The sequence below is a fragment of the Sparus aurata genome, chromosome 17 (genome assembly GCF_900880675.1).
Source record: "Sparus aurata chromosome 17, fSpaAur1.1, whole genome shotgun sequence".
NCBI lineage: Eukaryota > Metazoa > Chordata > Actinopteri > Spariformes > Sparidae > Sparus > Sparus aurata.
The window spans coordinates 4,052,732-4,080,394 of NC_044203.1; the positions used below are offsets into that span (position 1 = coordinate 4,052,732).

Consider the following 27,663-nt stretch of genomic DNA (forward strand, 5'->3'; position numbering starts at 1 on the left):
GGAGAAAAGTCAGTCAGTTATGAAAATATTATATGTGTCTGTTACTTGATTACAGCCGTCTGTTGTACTTTACTATGAACCACAGTAGCACAATCACAGCTGACTTTTCCCCGCATAGTGACTTGCTGAGTTGTGAGCTGTCATTGTAGGAATAGTGATATTATTCACATGAACGGAGTTTATAGGGGAGCTCCGGTCTCCGGTAGCAGTATGGTGGCACAGAGCTCGGGGCGCAGACCAGAGCGCTGCAGTCGGTGCTGCAGCCCCGGCTCGGAACAACACAACTGGGGCTAATGCTCGTTAGCACCGTACTACTACCACACTCCATACGCATATAAGGACCGAAGCTAGGGAGCTCCGGGACAGAACCAGATACACAGAGACTTGGACACATCAGGAGAGAGCTTGAAGAAAAGTCCGCGAGGTAGCTGGACTCTGTGCTACCCAGAGACGTCCGGCAAATGGGCCCTAAAATGGCGTATTGTGGCTGGACTGTCCAGCCCCGCCTTCCCGCAGGCTGCTGCCATTACCTTCTCAAATGATATGCAAACCACGCTCTACTTGCCCCTCCCCTCAGGCCCCTCCCTCTCGACGCCAAAACAGTAACGGAAAGTTGAAACTGAAAATCAGTGACACTGAAAAAATCTAAAGATTGTCATTGAAATATACAAAAAAATCCCAATAAAATAAAATGATAAGATTTTCGGATTTGAATTATTTGAATTAGTTTCTTTTTTCAGTGCCAATACTTGTTTCAATGCCAATACAACTGTTTTCAATACAAATGTTTCAATGACAATGTTTCCTTTTTCAGTACTGGTTTTGCTTTCATTGCCAATTTTTTTTTTGGATGCCAAATTTTAAAGTCACCATTCTGGCTACATAGATTGTCAACTTGAAGTGTTGGAGTGGTCACATAAAAAAGACGAAGCACTCAGGGAAAAACACATTTTCTCCGGGTGGCTGCCTGCTGCTACAGACACTCGCTTCTCATTGGGAACAACTGAAAGAAGAGACTGGTGCTCAGAAGAAACGCTATGTGGATACTAACTGACTGTTGGGCAGTTACAGTTCGTTCCATCTAACCTACAGAACTTTTGACTGTTGATCTCAGACATTTTGACCCCTACATAAATGCAAGTGAAGATTCGTGGTAAATCACTATGGGTTTCTATTGGTTACCTTGTGATCATTGTAAAGACAGATAAAATAACTGCTCCCATAGTTGTAGAATCCTGCCTGTGAGTATTATAAACCACTGTGTGCTGTTTTGGCATCTGAGAAGTCTTAAACTTAAAAGATCTTTTACTCAATCTTGACATCCTGGTACGTATTTCATGTCATGAAGCAACCTCCCATGTTAACCCTTTCTGTCTGAATGCTGTCTAGGAGCCCCAAATGGAGGAAGTAATGAGTAGCAGCAGTATCTTAACTCATGAGCGTTAGATTAAAACAGCAGCTGAATAGTAACTGAAATCACAATCTAGCAGACTGGATCTGAGCATTACTAAAAACAATTACAAATCTTTTTACAAGTCACCCATCCCTTTGTTAACAGAAGGATAAGAACATAGATATCTCAGTCTGCTCTTTGAATGTTCTTGGGTCCTTGTTTCTGACTGAATCTTATCCACCTGTCAGAAATATCACCAGCTGAGGATCAAGATCCTGGGAGACTGCTACTACTGTATCTGCGGGCTGCCGGACTACAGGGGGGACCACGCTGCCTGCTCCATCATGATGGGCCTGGCCATGGTGGAGGCCATCTCGTGAGTACAGGGATAAGGGCATCTGAAGTTGGACAGAGCAGCCTGAGATAAAGATCAGTTAGTGTCCGCTTCATTTGATGTGATGCAGTTGATCAGTCACTCGGTCCACATTGTGGAATTGATCATTCTGATGGACTGTTACTGACTTCCAGCTGTGAAATAAAGTGTATTGAACAATAGTTGGCAAAGAGAGGTCATTAAGCTCAAATCGATTCCAATGCAACATTTTTGTTCAGACTCCAGACAAGGGTGCATGAATGAATTTACTTCAGCTTTGAGATGTATTAGAGACAGTGTATTGTATTATTGTGGTTGCTTTATAAACTCACTACAGGTATGTCAGAGAGAAAACGCAGACAGATGTGGACATGCGGGTTGGAGTGCACAGTGGCACAGTTCTGGGGGGAGTTCTGGGTCAGAAACGCTGGCAGTACGACGTCTGGTCCACAGACGTCACGGTGGCCAACAAAATGGAGGCTGGAGGAATACCAGGGTAAGAACGGGCAGTTATTTCCATGCATTACCTCTTTTTAGACATCAAACAACAAATAACGTCATAATATCAAAAATAGTCTCAAAATATAACAACTCCAAGTAGGTCATGGCACACATAAACACACACGTTAATTCACGTCACTTTTGAGGACTTACCCTAACCACTTCTTCCCTAACCCTTACCCTGACTTGTAACACTAACTTTGCCCAAACCTTAACCACTGACCTACAAATCAGCTTTTTCCCAGTTGGAGACGGTTTTTGTCTATTTTTAGTCTGAATATGTCCCCAGAAGTGACCGTGACCTGTCTGATCTCTGACCTCTCTGTATGTGTGGACCAGTCGCGTCCACATCTCACAGAGCACCTTGGAGTGTCTTCATGGCGAGTTTGATGTGGAGCCAGGGAACGGAGGTGACCGCTGTGACTACCTGAGGGAGAGGGGCATTGAGACCTACCTGGTGGTTGTTCCTAAAGGACCTCTGGGAAAGAATGGCATCAGTGGTGTAGTGAGTCTAACCTGCTACACACACACAGAGCAAATATTTGGATATTCAAATGCTGGTCTCAAGTTTAGCCAGCTGATATGCAGTAAAGTGATGACCTGTAAAATGTAAAGTCACATTTGAATTCCTCTTATTATTCAAAACTAAATTTGAATCCCTTTTAAACTAAGAAAATGCATGTTGAGCATTTAAAATACATGTATTTGTTCAGTCTGTCAAGTGTTCTTGGTAACCACTCAGTGCTTTGCTTGTTTCACATTAGAAGCTGTCTGTAACCTCTTCCAATGGAAACTCCCCGCTGTTGATCAACACCACAGAATGTAACGGCAGTGTGAATACCGCCTGCACCACACCGGAGGAACCAGAAGAACTGGACACAAGGGTAACATAGAAATCATTACCTCAGAGTAGAATGTTATGTAACAAGAGTGACACTGGTGACCCGCAAAAGACAGCAGAGTCTGTTTTACAGCTCATAATTGTCAATTCACAAAAGTGTTGGACCATCAAAATATACGATAAATGAAGATAATTGGGCTCATCCCAGGGCTAGACCAAAACCAGTTATTAGGGCCCGAGCAGGGAACCTGCGAGGACCCTATTGTAATCGTAATGATTATTATTAGGGCCCGAGCAGGGAACCTGCGAGGACCCTATTGTAATCGTAATGATTATTATTCTTATTCTTTTTTTTTTCCTTTGTCCAAAATGATCGCATTTTTCACTGCCTGAACATACCCAAAAACTCACCAAACTTTTTTTTTATAATCTGTTGTCGTCCTGAATTTCCACCACTAGGTGGCGCTGTTATTAAGGAAAGTGCGTTTTGGCTAATAACTCCCATATACTTTGTCACACATTCAAAATCTCTGAATCTCGTGGTATAGGCCACGCCCATTTCCGCCTACCGTTTTTTTCCGCTACGTAGCAAAATGTCGAAAACCTACTTTTTCGAACTCCTCCCAGGCGAGTTCAGCGATTTGCATGAAACTTGGCACACAGCATCTGTGAACCCTCCTGACAAAAAGTTATTAAAAGAATTTTGATAGGCCACACAATACTCAAGTTATTAAATAACAACTTCCTGCAGATTTGGTAACAAACAGGAAGTGTTTCATATCCCCACATTGGTGTGGTCTAATGACATGAAACTCAGGATACTACTTGGCCATGAGCCCCTGAGGCCCTGTGCAAAATTTAGGCGATGACCACAAGGTGGCGCTCTTTAAATTGATGTATTTTATATCTCCACAACGGTTCGTCGGATTAAGACGAAACTTGGAGCATTTATTGTCAGTGCCCTCCTGAGGACATCCGACGAAGGGTTTACCGATCCGCCACTAGGTGGCGCTCTGGTGTCAGTTTAATTGTATATTTGGCCCTGTGCCCCCACCATAACACTTATGGAAATGAAATTCATAGAGGTGCTATAGAATGGCCCCTGTGACTCACACACTAAAAATGACCAGCAGGTGGCGCTATTTTCAAGGCAAAAGCCTTTTTTGCTCATAACTCCCACTTAATATGTTGCACATTATTAATCCTCATATCTATGTATTCCCTGAATTCAGCTGAATTGTTTAGTGTAGGCCACGCCCACTTTTGTAGTAGCTTTCCATTCGTAAAATCGCGACAAATGAAAAACGTACTTTTTCAAACTCCTCCTAGAGAATTGGACCAATTTGCACCAGTCTTTGCATGTAGCGTTTGTGGAACCTCCTGACAAAAAGTTATCAAAAGAATTTTGATAGTCCATAAACGGCCCGAAATATAAAATGACAAATTCCTGCATAATGTGTTGAAAACAGACAATCTTGCATATCTTTAAAAAATGCTGTCTGATTATGACATAAATGTTCATCATTGTGCGGTATGGCCTGATGAGGATTTGTGTAAAATTTGGTGCAATTCAGCCAATAGATGGCGCTCTGGTCGCAGTCTAATTAGTTTCAATGGGATTAAATGGGGAAATCTTCAAGTCCTCTTCAAAACTCATCGAACTTTAACCTCTCCTTGTCCCTCATACTTTGAGCTAGACACACCATTCTAACTTTTAAAGAGTCAGAAGACCTCAAACTATTGGGCATGTATTCAGTTTTTGAAAATCTTGTACGGTTTTAAAATCCTCACAGTTTTAGTTTTAAGGATTTTTAGGCCGTCTTCTGATTTTATAATGGGTGTGTATTGCGCGGTGTTGGGCACGTTACTTTTAAAAAGTAATTAGTAATAGTTACTAGTTACTTCTCCCAAAAGTAACTGAGTTAGTAACTTTATTAGTCCACTATAAAAGTAATCAGTTACCAGGAAATTAACTATTACGTACTTTTATTTCTTCCCCCCTTTGAGCTCGGCAGTCATTTTAGCTACTTGGCATCTACATATGTATTTAGAAAATGTATTTCTTCATGGCGGATCGGCACCTGCTCTCCCCAACATTTTGCGAATGAGTGCTCTGAAGGAGTCTGAGTCAACTGTTGATAACGGGAGCAAGTTCATAACAACATATCTGTCTATCATTGCATTCAGTTCAGTCTGTGCCACAAGTTTTTGTGAAGCTGTTAGCGGAGCACATGTTAGCCACACCTGGCCTGCTATCATCATCAACAACGTCAGCAACAGAGTTTTGGCCAGTGATAGTTTTGTAAAAGGTGTGCTCTGAGTTGCTTACAACGGATAAAGGTGATTAAAGTAGTGTCTGTACTTCCACTTTGAAAGCATTAACTTTACCTCCAGACTCGCCATTGCTGCAGTTCCCCTCTGCTAGTTTGAGTGTGTGAGTCTGCTGTGTGCGTGTGTGGCTTGTGTGTAAACCGAACATTGCCACTGATTGGCTTAAGAACTCTCACTCAACCTTAGGGAGCCAATCATCATCACTTATGCAGTTGTCTCGCTCCTCCCTCCTCCCTCACCGGAGGAAAAAAAATACAGCTCTGCAGCTCCGGTGGCTGAGAGCTGAGATGGATGACAACAGCTTCAGTGATCAGCTTCAGTTTGTCACGCGCCACATTTAATAGTCGGTAATGGCATTGTAACGATGGAAATAGTAATATTGGTTGGATTACCTGTTACTGAAAAAAAGTAACGCTGTGAGTAACGCCGTTTGGGCATCTTTAAAAAAGTAATTAGTAATTGTTACTAGTTACTTCTCCTAAAAAGTAACTGAGTTAGTATCCAAATTAGTCCACTATAAAAGTAATTAGTTACCAGGAAATTAACCATTGCCTTTTGAGCTCGGCAGTCATTTTAGCTAATTGGCATCTACATATGTATTTAGAAAATGTATTTGTGCATGGCAGACCAGCACCTGTTCTCCCCGATATTTTGCCAATGACTGCTCTGAAGGAGTGTGAGTCAACTGTTGATAATGGGAGCAAGGTCTCAACAACATACCTGTCTATCATTGCATTCAGTTCAGTCTGTGTCACAAGTTTTTGTGAAGCTGTTAGCGAAGCACACGTTAGCCACACCTGGCCTGCTACCATCATCAGCAGCGTCAGCAACAGAATTTTTTCCAGTGTTAGTTTTGTAGAAGCGTGTGCCGTTTAGAGATGCTTCATTAGATCAGAGTTGCTTACAACGGACGTGGACAAATGAGATTAAAGTAGTGTCTGTACTTCCACTTTGAAAACATTAACTTTCCCTCCGGACTCGCCATTGCTGCAGTTCCCCTCTGCTAGTTTGAGTGTGTGAGGCTGCTGTGTGCGTGTGTGACTTGTGTGAACACCGAACATTGCCACTGATTGGCTTAAGAACTCTCACTCAACGTTAGAGAGCCAATCACCATCACTTATGCAATTGTCTCGCCCCTCCCGCCTCCCTCACTAGAGGAAAAAAAATACAGCTCTGCAGCTCCAGTGGCTGAGAGCCGAGTCGGATGACAACTTCTTCAATGATCAGCTTCAGTTTGTCACGCGCCACATTTAATAATCGGTAACGGTAACAGCGTTGTAACGATGGAAATAGTAATTGGCTAGATTACCCGTTAGTGAAAGAAAGTAACGCTGTTAGTAACGCCATTTATTCGAATGCCGTTATTCCCAACACTGGTATTGCGTGAACTAGAATGCGTGACATCATAGCTACAGTGGAGAGCAGCTGGAAGAACTGGAGAAAAAATTCTCTTCAGCTTAATTTGGATCCCACATCTTTCACTTCACATAGACAGTGTATACATAGACATGTAGGAAATCGTGATGGCTTTCAGCTGATGGTCTTATTTCAGATGTAGGACTTACACTTTTGGCTGTTAAACCCCCAGAGGGACAAGCACAACAGCAACTCCCCCATGAGCTGCAATTTCCTCCTCTTCAGATTTCATCATGCAGCAGGTGACATCTCACATCCCATCAGTTAATCACTTCTTCTCTGTCCGGGCTGGATTCTCTGGACTTTTTCCTCTCCCTAGAGAACCACTGTGCTTGACAGAGTGGTGGCACACAGACTCCCAAGAGCAAACAGAGTATAAGATGGAACTTCCATATCTGTGCAGTGAACACTGTTTTAGCACAAACGTGACATCATCCAGTGTTTTGAAACCATTAAGGGAGTCTGAGCCTACCACTGTGCGAGAAGCTGGAAGATTTGCTACTGGAGGATGACTCTTTCAGCTTCTTCCTGAACCTATTTCATTGCATCATGCCTCGTGTGCACATTCTCTTCAGCCAGCTCAAGAGGCGGACCATCGACTCAGTCTTTGTCCGGGAATCATGCAGCAGTTCACACAATTTTTCTGACTTCAGCGTACATTATTTCACACCGGCAATAGCAGGCCACCGAATTATAAAGCAACGACTTCCTCAGCGTAAGGTGTTGCTTGAGCATGCCCCGACTGCGGCATGCATCGACGGCGGCATGCCCCGATGCGCGTGGACTGCGAGGGCCCATTCAACGCTGCTTGCAGCTTTAATTTTCATTGTAATTCTTCAGATTACATTCCAAGGAAAAAAACAACTTCCCACACACACTCATCACTTATGCATCTGCATCATGAATCACATCGCATCACGAAACCTCGACCTCCATCCATCCACCAATCTTTGTCTCCATTCACTTGCAAGGTTGAAGTAAATCTTCAAAAGGCTTTAGCATAGAGTTCTTCTTTACCAGTTGCAAACTGCGTTGGTCAGTGCAAACATGTTCTTATATAGCTACAATAGCTCACCAACTAACGCCACCCATCAGTAGTTGCTAGATCATTAAGGTTCCACCCCCATGTAGGACACACAATATCTGCATGCCACTATCTGCTCTCTCAAGGTACGTAAAGTCATACTAGTTGAAGAGCTTAAAATTTGAACCGCCAATAAATTTGTCACCGCCGTCACTAAAGGCCCCCACACACCGCCCAGACGTCCAACTGCCTTCTCCGACCACTCTGTTGCCTCTTGTCTGACCCGTTCGGCAGAAAATTTGCATTGAACACACCGCTTCGACGTGCTGCCAGCTCCACAGTAGTGTGTAAATTCTGCGCTTGCACGAGATGCAATAAGCGGGTGGCTCTAGTGTTAAAGACGCTAGACTAGAGGTTTATGCACCCAACTCTCTTTACTTTCAATCAAAATGAAACTTAACTATTTCCGACAAAAACAGCTGCACACTGAACATGCATGCCAGTACTCCAAAACAAGAAAACAAGAAATGACCGAACGGAGTCGTAGAAAACCAATGCACACACAGTATTCCGCCCCTCCCACACACCGCGCTGATTCGCTAGCACACCGGCAATCAGAGTATCCAATGGCTCAGACGGCCGACAGCCAACCTCCTCAGACTTCGTATGTTGAATTGGATCAGACAACGTCCGAGCGGCTTCGAAAGCTTCCGACGCAGCTGAACACACCGAACGGATTAGTTGCCGACCTCGTCCGAGTCTCTCCAAACGCTTCAGACGTCCAACGGTTGGGCCGGTGTGTTCCTGCCTTAAGTCAGCATCAACTAACAGCCTGGCTGTGATAAGAATTGGGGCAGGAATCCCAATTTGAACATGATACCCTGATATTGGTGCTATCATAAAGCAGAGGTGTATTTTATTAGGTTTATTGGGGCGGCTGTAGCTCAGGAGGTAAAGCGGGTCGTCTAGTAATCCGAAGGTTGATGGTTTGAATCCCGGCACCTCCTAGCTACATGTCGAGGTGTCTTTGATCAAGATACTGAGCCCCAAACTGTAGTCAGTAGACTGGAAAAGTGCTATAGAAATATGAGTCTATTAACCATATTAATAAGTAGGCAGGTTTTGTTTCTTACTGATTTCTCAAGTTCCGGTGCTAAGAGGAAGCACATATCAACAGAGGATCAGGCTTTGACACAACAACAGAGCTCTCTCCATCCAGTGAATGTACGTCCGTTCACACCTGCTTTACATCGGTCTTTATCATTCTCCCTCTTCACCTTCTTTGCCTCTTCCATCAGTTGTTTATTTTTCTTTTTGCCGTGTAGAGTTTCCACAGTTATTCCAGTTACCTGAGGATTGTGATCAGGGAAAACAATGACTCTTCCCGCTCTGACTGTGGAGTGGCCGACATGTTTCCTTTGTGATGTAATTCAACCAAGAATCTGTCCTAATGGCAAACCAAATAGTAAAGTGAAAGCAAGGTTTATAAAGAACCAACCTATGGCCAGATGGTATCATTTGTCTGAAGCCATTACACTGTGACATCAGTATTTACTGCAGAAGCAAATAAAAGTAGTCTATTTCCAGCTAGATTATATTAGACTATGAGATCATTTTGTGTTCATTGGTGGCATTTTTCCCTCAATGCCCAAAATGAGTTCATCCTCTGTGGAGCATGATCAATGTCATGGCAGTCACTTAAGTTCATTTCTAGATTTGAATTTGAACTGCAGCTACAAGAAAAATTTGGGCTTGACACTGGGATCATGATCCTCCACAACTTCATTGTAAAGCAGGGTGTGAAGCAAGTGTTACATGGACAGGCCAGCTGACATAATTGCTAACCTGCCATTGGTATAGTGAATATCACATATAGAAATGGAAGATGTGGGTGTCCCATTTTTTAATTTCTTTTTTTCAGGTGGTGAATCCATCGTTTCCAAACCCTCGCAGAAGGCTGCGGCTGCGGGACCTGGCTGAAAGGGTGATCGATGCTCAGGAGAATGAGCAGGAGCTCAACAAACTGCTCAATGAGGCTCTGCTGGAGAGAGAGACAGTCCAAGCGTGAGTGAACACCCAAACTCTGTGAGCTATGAAGCACCACTGCTTCTGGATGCAGAATACCTTAAGGATAATGCTCTCTCGTTGTTAGCACATGTCATGGGGTATCAAAAGACCTGTCTCTGTCACACCGAGCTGAGATCAGTCACTCTCCTTGTTGTCGGTTACGACACATTGGCACACACAAAGAAATGAGACTACTGTGGAAACCGTTGTTAACTTGAATCTCACAAACCATATTGCTTCCTGAGCAAGTCTTTCTCCTCTGTCTTTAATTTAAGTTAAGAGAGGAATACTTTGGATTAGATTTTCCTTACATGAATCACCTACTGCTATAAATTCTGCAAGCTTTATTTTTGCGTCTGCTGGTCAAGCAGCCTCCTGTATTGAACCAAAAATTAAGAGACCTGAATTTATGGAAATGTGTCAGTGCTTGTGTAGAAAACAGTACCAAACCAAAATGATATTTATTATGGCAAATCACTGTCTGCTCTTGTGTCTTGTTGCTATGCACTGACGTTCTCTTGTGCCATCAGTCTGAAGGGGAAACACACCAACAGGCTCTCCCTAAGGTTTGTGGATCCAGACCTGGAGACTCGTTACTCGGTGGAGAAGGAGAAACAGAGCGGAGCAGCCTTCTGCTGCTCCTGTGTGGTCCTGCTCTTCACTGCAGCGATGGAGGCCCTCATAGACCCCTGGTCAGCATGTACAGTCGCCCCCCCCCCTTCTTATTCACAATTTAGCAAAAATGTGGTTTGAATTGTTTTCTGGCTGAGAACCCAAAATAAGTAGAGATGATCCTATTCATTTCAGTATTTACTCTGAACTGTGAGGAATCCTCCACACTCACTTCTTTAATTAGCACAGTTGTTGTATGTCTTTCTCCATATTACAGTGGCTTGTAGCACAGGCCAACCCACTGCAATATTATTCTGTACAGTATCATTTTCTCGATGCAGCTGTTGACTTGTTGACTGCTCCCAGTGCTGTATTTTTCTCTCAATATTTTCCTGTGTGCTCACGTGTTGTGGAGCAGGCTGATTGCAAACTACATCACATTTGCAGTGGGAGAAGTCCTGCTGCTCATCCTGACAATCTGCTCTCTGGCTGCCATCTTTCCCAGAGTGAGTAACAACACTCTTTATACCTTTTACATTTCATGCCATATTATCTTTTCACTACCTGGCAAGACTAGGTAACATGTATCAGCACCTTCAGATCAGTTTTATTTATGTAGCCCAAAAACACAATCACATTACATTATTGTTGTTCTGTTCTCATTCATAGATACCAGCCCCCTAAATACCACTGATTATTTCATCAAATCCATGCAGTATTCCCCGATAAATGAAAATGTGGAAAATTGTGGAAAGATGTCAAATGCCCTATTTCTCAATGTAAATGAAAGGGAGAAAACATTCCTTGAACTGTCCATTATCTGGATTCTCACTGAAAGCCAATAGGGTCCATTTTAACCTGTTTTCTGTACGACTGAGTTTGGCAGCGATAAACACTCTTATAGCCGTGTTTATTGCTTTGGCACCGTCTGAATCTGCAGTGAGGCTGCCGGAGGGGACGGGGTTGCACTTCCAGTCTGTTTTTGACTCGTTCTGCTAGTCGGTACATTCTGGTGACATGATGGTAAAGTGTTTCAAGTGTTTCCACAGACATACCTCACTTTAAGTCATCTGGGTTTGCCAGCAACACTACATGAGCTGAGTTCACTGCTCTAAGCACACTAGCATGCTATAGCTGATAGACAACAACTGGCGCACTGCTAAATCGTTTAGGGTAAAACTTCGCCAAAGGATTTATTTTCTGCACATGCAAGTAAAGACATTGATAGGATATTTGACAGTCTGGTCCAGTGCAGACATTGTACAAAGAAGAATGAGAGAGCATTTTGTGACATTTCACTTTACCTTGTAGGTCTGAGACTTTTTACTTTACTGTACTGTACTACACAGTAGAACAAACGCACACAAATAGAAAATTATTTGTTTTTTTGTTTAATAATGTGATTTAAGTAGAGTGATTTATTTGGTGAACATGAATAAAACACATTGCATATAGATAATTAAATGAATCTGATATTCTATGTATTATCATTGTGTTTTAAAACATTTTGGGGTTCACTGGTAACCAATGGTAACCCAGCGTTTAATGTGCACTGTTATGGACTGTGTGTAATTGCCTCTAGCAAAGTCTGCACAAATGCAGTCTTACTGAAAGGGTTCAGAGCGTATGCGAGAGAGCCCTCATGCATTTGTGATTTGACCGTGAGATAGCCCAAAACCACCATAGACTTACCGAGAACCAGCCTCAAAACCTTTGAAAAAGTGAGTGTGGTCACTGGGAGTGGGTCTATGGGGTTTGGGTCACATAGGCAGAGGAAGATACATACTGAAGCAAACTTCCTGTACCGGTTCACGACAAAGACACGTAGAGTAACACTCCTTGTGTATATGCTGTTAATAATTAATTGCATCAAGAATAGCATAGATTTGATAAGATTTGATTTTAATATTATGCACTGTGTGTGTGTGTGTGTGTGTGTGTGTGTGTGTGTGTGTGTGTGCGCATGGCATGGTTAGGCATGGCAGTATTTTTGATTCCACCTCATCATGGAAATGTAGATGTATTGATAAGCAGCAGGCAGGCCAGTATTGAGTGCTACTGTCACAGGATGCACTCAGATGAGGTCAGTCAGCGGCACACACACAGTGAGCCAGTCAATCACATGGACTGAAAAATGCACAGTCGCAGTAAAAAAATGCTCAGGGCTGTTCAGTACTTATCAATATCACATCAACTATCACAGTGCAATAAGCCTGCAGGACTATTTCACTGAACACAGTCCATTTAGAGAGGCACGTGTGTATAAATGTGATCATCCTCACTGTACAAGGTCATCAGCAAAAGTGACATTTTATCATGACAGTGTTACTTACAACATTAATGACTGCATTCCATGGAGGTGTCACTCTGGTATAGTGTAAAGCTGCTGAGACACTTAAATGAAATTGAGCCATCATTCCTGGTGCTAGTGCCCCCTTTGCTTAGCCTGTGAAGTCAAGTCACAGCTAGACGTTAGATGGAGTGTAGTGTTTCCCACAGAATCAGACTTTAAAGGTGTGGTCTGTAACTATTTTTTTGTTATATTTGCTAAAATTTTCATTATGATCTGAAAGTAGAATAAGATACAGGTCAGCTGTGTAAAAATCCACTGTCTGTGGCTCCACTCAGTGGCTGTAATTTGATTTGCAAGAATCCACTGCTCCCGGGTCAACACAACCAATCAGGGCCAAGAAGAGTGCCCGAGAATTGTCATCACTCTCGTACACTCTCTCACGCAGCGCATACTAGCCACTGCCCCTCCCCCGCACAGTGTCTGTTAATTACCTGGTCAGATACGTTCAAGCCCAAACTGTAAACAATGGCAGAGAACAGACAACAACAGAGCAGAAAAATGCCCCACCATTGCCCATGTCAAAAAGAAGAAATAAGAAGACTGATGAAGAAAACGGTGTAAGAAGAAAGAATTGGACCGAGCCAGAGAGGAAACGAGGGTAAATCTTAGAGCGTCATTTCAGAGGTGGGGGAGCTGCAGGATTTGTCAGCACTCAAGAGTGACGCAGAGTTAGCTGCTTTTCTGCTGGACAAGTAAGGACTCCTGCTTGACATGTTTTATTCTATGTTTTAACCACTAGGCTATGGTTGCAGAGGTTACAGTAATACTCGCAATAGTGCATATCACCATACGATGTTGCAGAGGAGCTACGTAGCTTGCTGCTAAATCCAGCTTGTTAGATTGTATGCTAACTCCGGTGTTTAGTTCTGTCTTTATGGTTACTGGTTAGCAAAAGTGTCTTTCAAGTTACCGGGCAGTTACAACGTTAGTTTCAGTTCAAGTTCAACTGAAGTGGTTGAATTGGTTTAGAGAAATAACGTTACTCATGCTTCAGAAAGGCAGCATGGTGATGATGATCATCTGAATGATTAACTGGTAACTTCACCTACCGCGATGTGTGGAATATTGTTTGTTACTCAGGATATCCACATTGATCTGCATGAGGCACCCGTCATTGTAATTTAGTTGTATTGGTCAGAAATGGAACAATCAGCGCTTATGTTGAATGGGCCATCTTGGTTATCTGGCGTCCTCTACAAGCCTGCCATGACAAACACTGGCTTCAAGGCCTGGCACACTTTGTGGGGGCTTGATCTCGATGATGAGGCCACTCATAGATACCAGCCACCTAAATGTACTTGATTTTCATCAAGATCCATGCATTATTATAATAAAATCTTACAATGTTGAAGAAAGTGAAAATAAATCTTGGTATTATCACTCTGTCTGGTCTGTTCTAGGCTGAGACCCATCCTCCATCCAAATTTCATGGAAACCTGTTCATTAGTTTTTGTTACGCCCCCAAAAATGTATCCACTGTTTTACAGACGCATCTTTCACAGTGTAAGTTTATGGCTGAAGCTTTTTTGATGACGTAATTACACAGTTTGGCCACTACCGAAACCTGGTGCTCCTCCTGGGGGCTGGGGTCATCTTTTGGCAGCAGAATGTGACTGTGGCACTGATCTGAAGTCAAAAGCTTCAGTTTTTTTCCTGCTATTTCAAGAGCGCATTATTAAGAGTATGATGGGCCGACATAGGTTGGAACACGATACACGTTCACACTAGAGAGACTGCTTTCAGTCATTTTAAATGTTTCTATGCACGCAGTCATGTCACTGCAGCAAATATCACACTTCAGGATACCCCAGGAGGAGCTGGAAAGTGAAAGCCTTGAAATTGTGTTTGTATCAGGTCTTTCCCAAGAAGCTGGTGTCTTTTTCCACTTGGATTGACCACACCCGCTGGGCTCGTAACACCTGGGCCATGGCAGCCATCTTCATCCTCACCATGGCCAACATCATGGATATGGTGAGATTTTCTCTAATTGTTCTTACAACCGCAGAAGGCCAAACCAGTGTGAGGATTTATATTTATGTTGTAAGTTAATTTTGCGTGAAATTTACACCAAGTGTGGCCAGTTGTCAGTATGCTGTGGATGACTTGTATACCACAGACAAAACACAACCAGAAAACTGGACTAAAATGAAATGAACTCTAGATGTTGCTGCTGAAGCAGCATGGAGCTGAGCATGGAAGAATTATTAAAAATTATATTCATAATGATTTATGACTTTGTATGTCTTTGTTGTCTAGCTGAGTTGTCTGCCTCGAGTCGCAGACTTAAGCAGCCCCACAGTGGCTCCCTCCTTCTCCTTTGGCCCTGATGGTTGCCTGGACAACCCCAAATATTATAGCTACATCGCAGTGCTGGCACTGATGGCCACCACCATGCTGGTTCAGGTCAGTCACATGGTGAAGCTGACACTGATGCTACTCATCACAGTCGCCACCGGCATTGTTAACATCTACAGCTGGAGGGACATCTTCGACAGCTATGACACTGCTCGCTTCCAGGACTACAGGTGACGTTGTGTCATTAATCTGTGTAAAGTAGAGCATTCTACATGTCACACATGTAACATGCTAGTTTAGGTCTTGATGCATGGTTCGTAGCATGTTGTCATCTGTGCTATAAATTATCATACAGTTATCTCAGCATTGATCACTTATCATGACAGACACATGTCAATGTTCTTCTTGGCAGGTCATACCTGGTGCCCTCCAAGTTCACAATGACACTTATGATCTTCATTATGATGGTCAGCTTCTATTATTTCTCCCGACATGTAAGTTTATGTCTGCTATGTCTTTTCATATGCTATTAGAGTACCCATATCAATTTGAAAATAGCAACAATGTGTTAACAGAGCAGCTGGAAAAGGTTGATATGAAGTTAGAAGCTAAAAAAACCATGTTTCTAATGTTACCGGAATTGTGTTTTTTCCATATCTAGATGAGAGGAGTAGGGGTGTGATGATAATCCAAATCCATGTTTCAATTTGATTTCTGATTTTGCCAACTATGCCTTTAAATTCAGTGGTAATTATTGAAAACCCATTTTAATTGATTTGAAATTTAGAATTGATGCTGTGACACCCAGAGTGGGAATCTTATGTATGTCATGTACTGTGCAAAGCATTTCAGGTGTCAGCCACACCTACAGAGTATAATTTAACCTGAATATCAATACACAGATCCACTCTACAAGCCCCAAAATTAAAAGCCTCCAGCCAGCCTGCTCTGTTTGGATCTGTTTTTGTCATGACCGAGCAGGCTTAAAACAAGCGTCTGTGGTGCTTTGATAGATGGGCCATGACCACAATGTTGCTCGACTCCATCTTTGTTAGATCCAGTAAAGGTGAAAAAAAAAGCTATTGAAAATCTTTGAGGAGAGAGAAAAAGCACAAAAATGTACATCAATGGGTGACATCACTCAGAGCTGATGGCAAAAAAAATCATACTTATTTGTCTACAGATTCCTGATATTGAGTGGCCTGTTCCTTACAGCAGCGCTAGCGCGGTCTATCCCTGCATCCCAATACCCATACTAACATACTAGTAAGTACGCCAGAAAAAGATTTAGTCTGCCAAAAATACCAGGATGTCCAACTACATCCAGGATTCTGACCAACAATCCACTGCAGAGTGGTGGATCGTCACATACGTCACGGTGTGTCACACAAATATAAACAAAGTTGAGAGAGCATAAACATCCGACAGCTCAATGACAGATAAAAGCACATTCCTTTCCAAGTACTACGTATTTATACTCCAAAACTGATATACCACCAAGAGGGTCAAAGTTCAGGGCACACTGTCATGACAATGTAGTATATCCAAATAGTGTACATACTGCATGCAATAATTCTGTACTTGTAAAATAAAAAGTATTGGAAAGCACCCTATGACTTCCGTAAGAGGCAGTGGTGTTAGGACAGAGACATGAAGAAAGACCCAGACGCAGCCGTGAGAGCCACAGACTGTCACTGTGCCAATTGTGTCAATAAAATGATAAAATCCAAAAGAGAGAGAAAAAAAGTCCCTCACATGATGAATATACATATTAGTTCAAGAGGTAGAAGCTCTTTCGAAAGCATTTAGGTCACAATTTGGGATCAACAAAAAGGATTACCAACAAATAGATTTCAGTCTTCTGCTTTCAAACTCATATACTGGTCAGATGCTACCATCAGTATCTGTTGTTTCCTGCAGGTGGAGAAGCTCGCCCGCACCCTGTTCCTGTGGAAGATTGAAGTCCATGAACAGAAGGAGAAAGTGTATGAGATGAGACGCTGGAATGAAGCACTGGTGACCAACATGCTGCCTGAACATGTAGCTCGACACTTCCTGGGCTCCAAGAAAAGGGATGAGGTATGATCCCGAATATCGCTCATCACTAATTCCAAAACTCACGATATATATTTCATCTCACTGGTTAGTTACCAGTTTCAAAAATATGTCTTTCAGTTGTATACCTTCCAGCAGTGAAATACTTCTTTTAGCCACTTTGGATGAAAGTATCAACTAAATGAATGTAATGTAGAAAAACAAAACAAAATTGAGGTACATGAGAAATGTTTAAGTAATGCTATTCTGACCAACCAATGGGGGCAACAGCCCCTTACCTTCTTCCTCCCTCCTTTCTTACCGAATGTTAGCATTTCACAACTTTCAGACTTTTGCCCCTGTTCCAACTTGTTTGAACTGTGTTTCTGCCATCAAATTCATAATAAGCAGAAGAATGACACCACCTTGTTAATGTGACCTGTTCCAGGAGTTGTACAGCCAGTCCTACGATGAGATTGGAGTCATGTTTGCTTCGATCCCAAACTTCTCTGACTTCTACACAGAGGAGAGCATCAATAATGGAGGGATTGAATGCCTACGGTTTCTCAATGAGATCATCTCAGACTTTGATAGTGTAAGCTGCCTTCCTAAATACCTTCCTATCTTTGTTTAAATAAGTATAGCTGCTGGGACAGCATGAGGCTGTGATAAGACCCAGCAAGACACATTTGACATTTGACGAGATTTCAAAGTCACTCAGATGTGAAAGTCATGTAACATGTTGCCAGATATGTGTTGATGCTGAGGATTTGATCTTGACCAGAAGTAGAGAACTTGTAATGAGCCCATCAGTCTGTGTGAATGTAACCTTTGGCTTGTATTCATGTCAGCTGCTGGATGAGCCTCAGTTCCGCTGCATCACAAAAATCAAGACCATTGGCAGCACCTACATGGCTGCATCAGGTGTCACCCCAGACATCAGCAATGGCTACAACTGCATGAAGGTCAGCATTGTCACATGACAGCTATGGGATTCATTCTGTGACTTTAACAGACTGAACATGAACATATTCTGAACCTATAGGAAAATAGGTCTGCATCACTTTTATTGATTTTAAATGTGATAATCTTTCCTAATAATGCGGACCTCATGATACAGTATATATTCTTGGTGTTTCTTGCACCTCTCAGATGATCATGTCATTTATCCTAGAATGCTGATTGTTTTGCCAGGCAAGATAATGATGGTGTGTGTGTTTGTTTTTTGGTGTGGCAGAAGGAGGATCAGTCTGACAGAGAGCGCTGGCAGCACCTGGCAGACCTGGCAGACTTTGCTCTGGCCATGAAGGTCACACTCATGAATATCAACTACCAGTCATTCAACAACTTCATGCTCCGCATTGGTATGTACGGATACTTGACCCATTTGTGTGTGTGTGACGTGTTGTGCCATGGTGCTTGAATGAAAAGAAAAACTGGGGGATGAGCATTGGCTGTAAAAACAGTGAACAGAGCCGCTGTGATGTCATAAATACAGTTCTAAAGAGCCAGAATGAAGTTCAAAGCGGAACTTACAGACCGCCACCATCATGGCAGCATCTCACTCCCTCTGCCTATTCAAAATGAATCCTGGTCACTGAAACATGTCCACCTAGCTGGAAGCTACTAACCTAGCTTGATCTAACAAGCTAGCTGTGTTCACACATAAAGAAAAGATCACCTCATGTTTTCATTGAAGGTACACCCACGAGTTTGGGGTTTATTGGCCCCAACAGCAAGAAAACCTTCTTGTACATTATCAAGAAGACAACGAACAACAGCAGGCACCAAGGATGTGTGTTCACTTTAACGCTAAGCTTCTGACAAAACACAGCACTTACCAGTGACTCCAGCTCTTTCAGTTATCAGGGCTCAAGAAAGCGACCATTTAGTCACACTTATACGTCACACATGCATACATACATACATACATACATACATGTATGTATGTATGTATGTGTGTGTGTATATATATATATATATATATATATATATATATATATATATATATATATACATATATATATTAGGGCTGTCAAAGTTAACGCGTTAACGCACCATCCTCTTAACGCCGTTCATTTTTTTAACGCTCGGTATCAAAAGAAGAAGAAACGTGTATTGTTTGATTTTACGGCCGTGACACCTGTAGTCTTGATCCAGAGGGTGGCAGAAGAATAAGAAAGGGAATCAGAAGAAGAAGAAGCAGGGTTGACGGTGGACTGAAAAGCGAAAGTGAAAGGAAATGGAGAAAGGACTTATGAACGGCAAATTCACTTTCAAAACACTGCCAGATAGTTCGGTCGATAGGACAAAAGTTATCTGCACGTACTGTCGCCATGAAATGAGTTACCATCGAAGTACGTCGAGTCTCAAATATCATTTGCAAGCCAAACACATGGCAGATGCAGAGAGCCCACCCCCCATCGCCAAAAGCAGACATCACCATGTTTTGATCCCATTTAGGGTGAGGGGATATTTTTTGAGTCTTTTATTTTCCTGCATGATTTGTAGTGTTGAATAAACATTTTCATAAAGCAAGCATATTTGCCCTTTCTCATGTTGTTAAAAGTATTAAGAACATGAAAAAAATACATTACGGCACATTTAGAACAGAAAAAAATGTGCCAATTTGCGATTAATCGCGAGTTAACTATGGACAAGCATTGTCATCACAGTCACTGAATATAACAGCCTTTACCATGCATGTCATGTGTCAACACTCTCCTCTAGGTCTGAATAAGGGCGGAGTGTTAGCAGGAGTGATCGGTGCCCGGAAACCCCACTACGACATCTGGGGCAACACTGTGAATGTGGCCAGTCGCATGGAGTCCACAGGGGTTATGGGAAACATCCAGGTACAGCACTGGGCTTTACCCTACACTGTTTATCTACACAACTCAAAAAACAGATACTGTTGAAAGCACATTGTAGCAGTGCCTGATCGCCCATGTGAAAAAAGAAGGTGCTCCCCTAAACTTAACTAGTGCAACAAACTAGAGATCAGTCTTTCCCATTGCTGTGGAGGAAATGTGGTCCTCTCTTCTTTACAGAATTGCTTTAATTCAGCCAAGCTGGTTTTTGAGCAGGAGCTGCCCGTACAGGGTCCTGCCACAATATCTCCTCGGATTCAAGACAAGACTTTGACTTAGTTACTCCAAAACCTTTAGTTCCTTTTGAGACAGTCAGAGGTGGACTAGTTCTCCTGCTTCAATTGCAATTGAGATTCAGACTACGGACTGAAGAGCCAACAATCTTCATTAGGACGTTTTGGTAGAAAGCAGAATTCATAATTACATCAGTTATTGCAAGTTGCCCAGATCCCGAAGCAGCTAGGGGTGGGCGATACTGTAAATTTTGTTATCGATCGATACCAAGTAATTACAGTGCCAGTATTGCCGATATCGATACTGATACTTTTTTCTTTGTACTTTTGCCTTTATTGACTTGATCATGATTATGATAACAATAAAACACAGGACAAAGATTTTAGCCAAGAAAATAATATTTAACATAATTAAATCTATAACCTATCTGCATGAAGCCTAAATAGGAATACTAATGTTCCTTCAACAGCTACAAAAGGGTAATTATACTCTGCCCTATTCATACTTCAGGTATGAGGTAGGCTATATATCTAAATATAAGCATATATTTTTGAGTTCCAGTAAAACAATTAAGATTTATTTCAACTGTCCAAATATATAATAATAGTTTAAGCACTCTGCTAACATTACATCGTTGACTACCAGTTACACTAACAACATTAATTAATGCTGGAAATAACTTTCACTTCTAGAAATTGCTACCTGGATATTGTTGAGGTTTTTGAACCTGTGTGAACCTGAGTGAGCAGAGTGAGAGAGGAGGAGAGGAGCACTGCACATTAGAGAGACGCTGCGCTCACACAAACTCTGTGAAGAAAAACAAGTGATTTGCTGAACTTATAGAAGAGAAACTACAACAAGGATATCGATCTCATCACGCTAGTATCGATCTGATACCAATACTCACCTTGGTATCGATACTATCGATATTTGGATCGATCTGCCCACCCCTACAGCTAAGCATCCCCATGCCATCTCACTACCACAACTACATATTACTGTTGGTATGCTGTTCTTATTGTGGAATTCTGTGTTAGCTTTATGTCACCTGCTACATCCTTTAAAAATTCCACTTTGGACTCATAAAACCACAGAGCATTATCCCAAAAGGTTTTTGAGCCCTCAATGTGTTTTTTGGCAAATGTGGGACGAGCCTTTATGTTCTCCTCAGCTTGCAGTGGCGTTCACCTTGCAACTTGCCAAAGGGTACCATTTTTCCAGTCTTGGTCTCATAATGGAATCCTGAACGCTGACATTAACTGGGGCAAATGAGGCCTGTAGTTCCTGAGATGTTTGTCTGAGTTCTCTTGTGACTTCCTGAACGAGTCATCCATGTGCTCTTAAAGGAATGTTGGAAGATTCAACACTGGTCCAAGTTTGCAAAAGTAACCACATTTTCAAAAATCAATATCAGTAAGAGTTTTGTTTTAAAAAGCACAAATATTATAGATCTTGTTGAGCCAAAATACAACAGAAGTATACTGTACTACAGAAAGGTGTTGGCACAAAGGATGACACTAACTTAAGTTTGGGTAGTTTAAAATCAAACAAAGTTCTGTCCTTCCATCAGCACAGAGAGTAAAGCATGGGAGGTATCAATAATGGCTTATACAGCTTCTTTTACAGCGGTCAGTTCCTTTGTAAGAAGTGAAAAGCCATCAGCCTGCAGATTTCAGAGTGAGCTCAGAGTTTAAGATCAGAGTGAAAGAATCGACCACAACATTGTTTTAAAGACTTTTTGATTGTGTTAAATTGTCACATTGATCCTACATTTTTTATCTTTTATTTTCTTCAAATGTATTTTTTTATGGTCTGTTCTAAACTAATGTGTCACATTTATTTTGAGCAGCAGTGTGAAAACCCTCTGATATATTGTGTGTATGTGTGCGTGGGTGCCTGTGTGTGTGCGTTGCCCCCAGGTGGTGGAGGACTGCTACAACATCCTGAAGGAGTATGGCTTCCGCTTTGTGAGGAGGGGGCCCATCTTTGTGAAGGGCAAAGGAGAACTGCTCACATATTTTCTGAAGGGAAGAGACAAACAAGGCTCATTTATCAACGGTTCATCCGTCACGCTGCCACACCAGGTGGTGGACAGCTAAGGACCACACACATGCTCACACACACACACACACACACACACACACACACACACACACACACACACACACACACACAGGCTACAGAGTAATCACATCTAGTATGTAATGAATGCAGGAAAGGCAGAAAGAGAGTTTTTGGAATGAGAGGTAATTTGCCTAAAAACGCTCTGGTACCTGGAACAGAAAAATACTACTGACACACACCTGTGACAACACCCATCACACAACTGAACACACATACACAGGGTCACTGTCTATGGAAAGATATATGTACCATTAGAGATTTTATTGAAGTTTGAGTGACATGTTGGAATTGAACCACAGAACTCAAAACATGAAGATTAATTATCTGAATGAAGAATAAAGTGAAAGATGGCAGCTTCAGATGTATAGACTACATTAAACACAATTAAAACAATACAAATAAACTGAATTAGTATATAAATATCTGCAGTGCATTCAGAAATCATTCTGACCCTTATACTTTTTTCACAATATGTTTTGTTGCAGCCCTACGCGTAAATAGTTTAATGATTCCTACACTCAATACATCGTAACGACAGAGCGGAGACAGAACTTTAGAAACGTCAGCAAATGTATCAAAAAGGAAAAACTGAAAAATCACATTGACATCAGTGATATTGCCCCATAACTGTTCAGCTATCAAAACACCCTGTGCAAATGAGGATTGTTCTGAAATCATCATCAGGATGAGGACTAGTTCAAACTGATTTAAATACATAAATGGGCTTTATGTCTTTCCAGAAACATCTTTCAGATAAAAACAATATTGTACACACACATATACACACACACACACACCAATTCTGATGCCATCTCTTCAGCTTAAATTCTTAACATTGTCATTTACACTTCCATGTACGGGAGCCTGAATGACTGTGATGAGGAAGACAATTTGAAAGTTGACCAGATTGAGTTGATATAAACTGATCTGCCACCTGCCACTGCCCATGTGTGGTCATATGGGTGTGTGCGTTACTCATAGTGTATTTTTCCATAGTCGAAGTATTCTTTCTCCTTGATTCAGATCTGGAAGTCCTGTGTTCTCCTCTAAACTCGTGGAGCTCCTGCAGCCCACTATGCTGCTGGCCTCTGGATGTTTCTGTGCCTCGGAGCTGTGCTGAACATGAAGGATAACAGACAATCTGTTCAGGATAGAGACAGGTGATGGTGTCAGGAGGCACCCATGGCAAAATCATTTTTCACATTATGGATTGATGGAAGTGCCTATCACAGTTGTGATTGCAGTGTTTTAATTAAGTTACTCTACAGACAGGAAATTCTGTGTTTTCACAACGATGCAAAAGGATAATTCCAGTTTATGACATTTTGGGTTTTATTTTTGTATCTCGAACCAAGATGTTATTCTGAATGGCCACCTCATAAAATGCTTTAAATAATGTGTCCAGAGTGTGTAAATGTCTGACTGTTTGATTGTGTACCTCTTTTAGTTATGTCACTGTGACATACAATCTCAGCTTTTACTTGGTGAGAACATATTAGGAAAAATAAACTGGAATTATCTTTTAGCTGTGTGGTGGTTGTGGAAAAATGCTGAAACAAAAGTTTTTAAGCAGATTGTGAAAGTAATATAGTACACACTACACAAGGTAAAATGAGCTTGATGTGGTATCACCATTGGTGTTGTTCCTGGAACATCTGAATTAATTTTAATCCCGGACCATGAAAGCAACTGACCAATCCCGTTCTTGTATTGTCAAAGCTTTGCAACCCAGCAAAAAGACTGAAATCTGTTGTAGTTTGGAACATGTGTTTAACACTGCGACATGCCATTTGTTTCAGAGATCCATCTAGAAAGGAGCCACTAGAAACAGTTTGGCAAGGCAAGCGAAAAATTACTTGTCAGGTGATTGATGGATGATCTGTCTGTCACCGCCTATCACAGGGTAACTTCAACCAATCAGATCAACAGTAGGAGAGTGCTGCCACTAGCAGAGACACTTGGTGAAAAAAATCTTTAACAAAGCCAGTGTCTAGAAAAGGGCAGTTCTTTGCCCTTCTGTCAATAAAATCTTCTTTCTAGTTCTGAAAGAACAACTATCGCAGCTACGCTGACTTCTTGAGGAGCCACCACTGATGTTTTGAAAAAAGCAGAGTTTTGTCTCTGGTCAGTACACCTAAATCATGTCCACAGCTGCCAGTTGTTCCTTATGTGCTGATCGGTTCAACACCTGTGCATTCAGCCACAAGTGTGTAGAGAGCTGAAGTCCCGCCCCTTCAGTTTCCCTCATGGGACCTTATTTTAGAAAAACCTTGTCTGGTAGTGAACGCAGAGAGAGACAAATAATTAATTGATCCTTTGTGAATTGTGTCGTGAATCACACACATGATGTTTGTCAAACTAGTGAAATATCAGACTGTGAAAATACGTCGTTATAAAGACTTCTCAGCCAACAGTCTCACAAAACCTGTAACTTAAACATTGTAGAGCTGCTCCTGTATATTAGCAGCTCACAGAACTGAACAGAGCCAGCTCTCCTTCACAGAACTGCAGTTGACAATATGAGCAGAGTCTTTGTGATGTTCATCTTTTTATGGCCCAGTTGGCTCCATGTTGGTGTTGGTGACATGTGTTGATGTGACGATGTAGTTCACTGAGCGCTTTAACACAAAACTACATGAGGTCTACAAACTGACACTTTATTGACTTGGACATTTTTTTCTCAAATACCATACATCTAATTCATAACACAATTCAAATGAGATGAAAAATAATTTATCTCTCTTCATTCACTACCATCCAAAGTTTTTCCAAAATAAGGTCTCATGAGGCAAACCAGAGGAGGCAGGACTTGCTCTCTCTATAGCTCAAAAATGCAGCTGGAAGAAGTATGCAGGAGAAAAACTTGACACAACTGAACCCTGTGTGGCTTTATGGACACAAACAGCCCAATTTATTCTCAAGAGGATGTGTCCTCTCACAGCCTCTGCAGGTCTGACCTCCAACTGAGTCACCTTGGTCCATCTACCAAAGGTGGAGGCAGGGTGCAAAAATGTGACACCCAAATCAACATGTACACTGGAAAAAAAGGATGTGAAGAAGAATATATTTACACTTCTGTCGAGCCAACCTGCTCACCTGCAGGAAAGCCCGGAACTGTGCTTCTTTTTAGTCACAAGCTTGTCTTTTTGCTTGTGACAACCCTCCAAATTTGATTGCGTTGTAGGGGAACTCGTAACATCAGTCCCCTGATTGTTATTCCGGGTTTACAAGGCTTTGACATGACAGCAGTGATATGAAGGAGAAAGTGTGCACCCACCTGGCAGAAAGCAGCTGTACTATATGTGTGTTTCATGGTAAAGTATTAAGGGAGCTGCATCTCTGTCCTGTTGATTCTAAAGCGTCTCTGTAGAATGGGATCAAAGTGCAATAGTTTCTTCTTCTTACAGACCTGACACTGCTCTTAAGAAAAGGTTCAGTCATAACTTCCCCTTTAATTATTTTTTTATAATCTAATGTAAAGTTTCGTTCTATTTAAAGAGAGGGAGAGAGGTGTGTCCCTGTTGTACATAGAGTTTAGGCAGTGTCTATTTGTCAGATTTATTCACTGGAAATGACAGGAACATTGTTTTTTCTTACACAGATGTGAAAGTGCCAAATGATAAAGAAATGTTAAAGCCAAAACATGGACCACAGCTGTTTCCTGATTTGTACTATAAAAGAATCTCAGGCTTGGGAACAAAAAAGCACTTTGAATAATCTGTCATGATTCCAGGTTTTGGTCGCAACAGAATTTTTGAGCTAAGTACCAATACAAGAACAGTGAGATGCCATCTGGAGAGCCCACACCAGCAGGGCCAGCTGACGGCATCAAAAACAATGATGGTTCTGGTTGTTGTTACCGCTCAACTATTGCCTGAATTTGAGTCAGAACCTTGATTCATCTTCTCAGTTTTTGTGGTTTCAATTAGAAATACTTTAGGTCTACTCAACCTGTTCTGAACAGTTTATCCCAACCTTGGTGTTTAAGTTGAAGTCAGTCTACCCTCTTTCATTTCTCTTGTCTGTCATCATAATGTAAGTTGATTATAAAAGTCTAATAAAGAAGAGCCTCAGTGTTGTGATTGCTGCACAGTCAGCGGAAATTTTAGAGCTGGAAAAAGAGAGAGGCAGTACTGATGTAAGTGGGGAATTCTTTCATCACAGCAACCACGTCACCAACATTGTAACAGGACACACATAAAGAGGGAGATGATCAAAAGGAACATAACAAATTTAACTTACAAACCCTTACTAGAAACTGAACTAAAGAGTACGACTGTACTTGAACTGAAAATATACTGTACTGTACAGTACTGTAGTATACAATGACAGTAACTAATAATCAGTCAGACAATTTCCATAACTACATACTGCACTGAGTAATGAATCTACACAGATGTAGTGATGGGGGAAATTCAGTTGGTTGCAATGGGGAGCAAGAGACCACTAAATCCTACACCCCAGTCCTTTGATCACAGTAATATAGAGATATAAGATAGCATCATTATTAAATAACACAACCTCCAGTTGTTGGTACAAATCTGACAGTGCATTTCCGTAAACATCAGAATCAGAAACAGATTTATTGCCATGAAGGATTTTACACCACCGAGGAATTTGTCTTGGTGAATAAGGTGCATGCATTGAAGACAATCAACAATAAACAAACTGTGACTATTATATATACACAATATAAACAACAGAGACATAAGTGTGGGATGATTGATAAATGAAGACAGAAGAGCTGTACAGGAATGACAAAATAGATAAAAATAAAAAATGTAAAACATAAAAATTGTCCAAATTCTGCATTATTGTAATGCAAAGATTCAATGGGCGGTGGTGGGTTTAAGTGCCAGAGTGCAAGAGTCAGTGAGGGTGGGGGTACCGGGACTTGTTAAGGATCCAAACTGAATAAGGAAAGAAACTGTTCATGAGGCGGGAGGTTTTAGTCCTGATGGACAACAGCCTGCCAGAGGTGAGAGTGTCAAAAAGTCTTTGACTGGGATGGGAGGGGTCGGCCACAGTCCTAACTGCACGCCTCAGAGCCCTGGAGCTGTGCAGGTCCTGAAGGAATGGAAGGTTGCAGCCAATTACCTTCTCAGCGGAGCGTATGATATGCTGCAGTCTGCTCTTGTCCTTAGCAGTAATAATGGTGATGGAGGAGGTGAGGATGGACTTGATGATGGCAGTGT

General features: G+C 41.8%; 1 protein-coding gene across 2 annotated transcripts in view; it reads left to right on the forward strand.

Moving 5' to 3' along the window:
* adcy3a (adenylate cyclase 3a) overlaps nucleotides 1-26,533 on the forward strand; it is a 58,518-nt gene extending 31,985 nt beyond the window's left edge. The window contains exons 6-22 of one of the 2 annotated variants that reach the window (XM_030394069.1): nucleotides 1,642-1,769; nucleotides 2,104-2,262; nucleotides 2,607-2,772; nucleotides 3,032-3,151; nucleotides 9,801-9,943; nucleotides 10,477-10,638; nucleotides 10,977-11,064; nucleotides 14,766-14,882; nucleotides 15,168-15,436; nucleotides 15,619-15,700; nucleotides 17,127-17,285; nucleotides 17,689-17,835; nucleotides 18,092-18,205; nucleotides 18,478-18,604; nucleotides 19,971-20,095; nucleotides 22,264-22,459; nucleotides 22,490-26,533. In XM_030394069.1, coding sequence (XP_030249929.1) covers nucleotides 1,642-1,769; nucleotides 2,104-2,262; nucleotides 2,607-2,772; nucleotides 3,032-3,151; nucleotides 9,801-9,943; nucleotides 10,477-10,638; nucleotides 10,977-11,064; nucleotides 14,766-14,882; nucleotides 15,168-15,436; nucleotides 15,619-15,700; nucleotides 17,127-17,285; nucleotides 17,689-17,835; nucleotides 18,092-18,205; nucleotides 18,478-18,604; nucleotides 19,971-20,095; nucleotides 22,264-22,443 — 2,286 coding nt within the window. In that variant the 3' untranslated portion in view covers nucleotides 22,444-22,459; nucleotides 22,490-26,533. Of the gene's footprint in view, nucleotides 1-1,641; nucleotides 1,770-2,103; nucleotides 2,263-2,606; nucleotides 2,773-3,031; nucleotides 3,152-9,800; nucleotides 9,944-10,476; nucleotides 10,639-10,976; nucleotides 11,065-14,765; nucleotides 14,883-15,167; nucleotides 15,437-15,618; nucleotides 15,701-17,126; nucleotides 17,286-17,688; nucleotides 17,836-18,091; nucleotides 18,206-18,477; nucleotides 18,605-19,970; nucleotides 20,096-22,263 lie in introns of both variants that reach the window. The other variant, XM_030394067.1, reaches the window with a different exon arrangement.
* The last annotated feature ends 1,130 nt before the right edge of the window (nucleotides 26,534-27,663 follow it).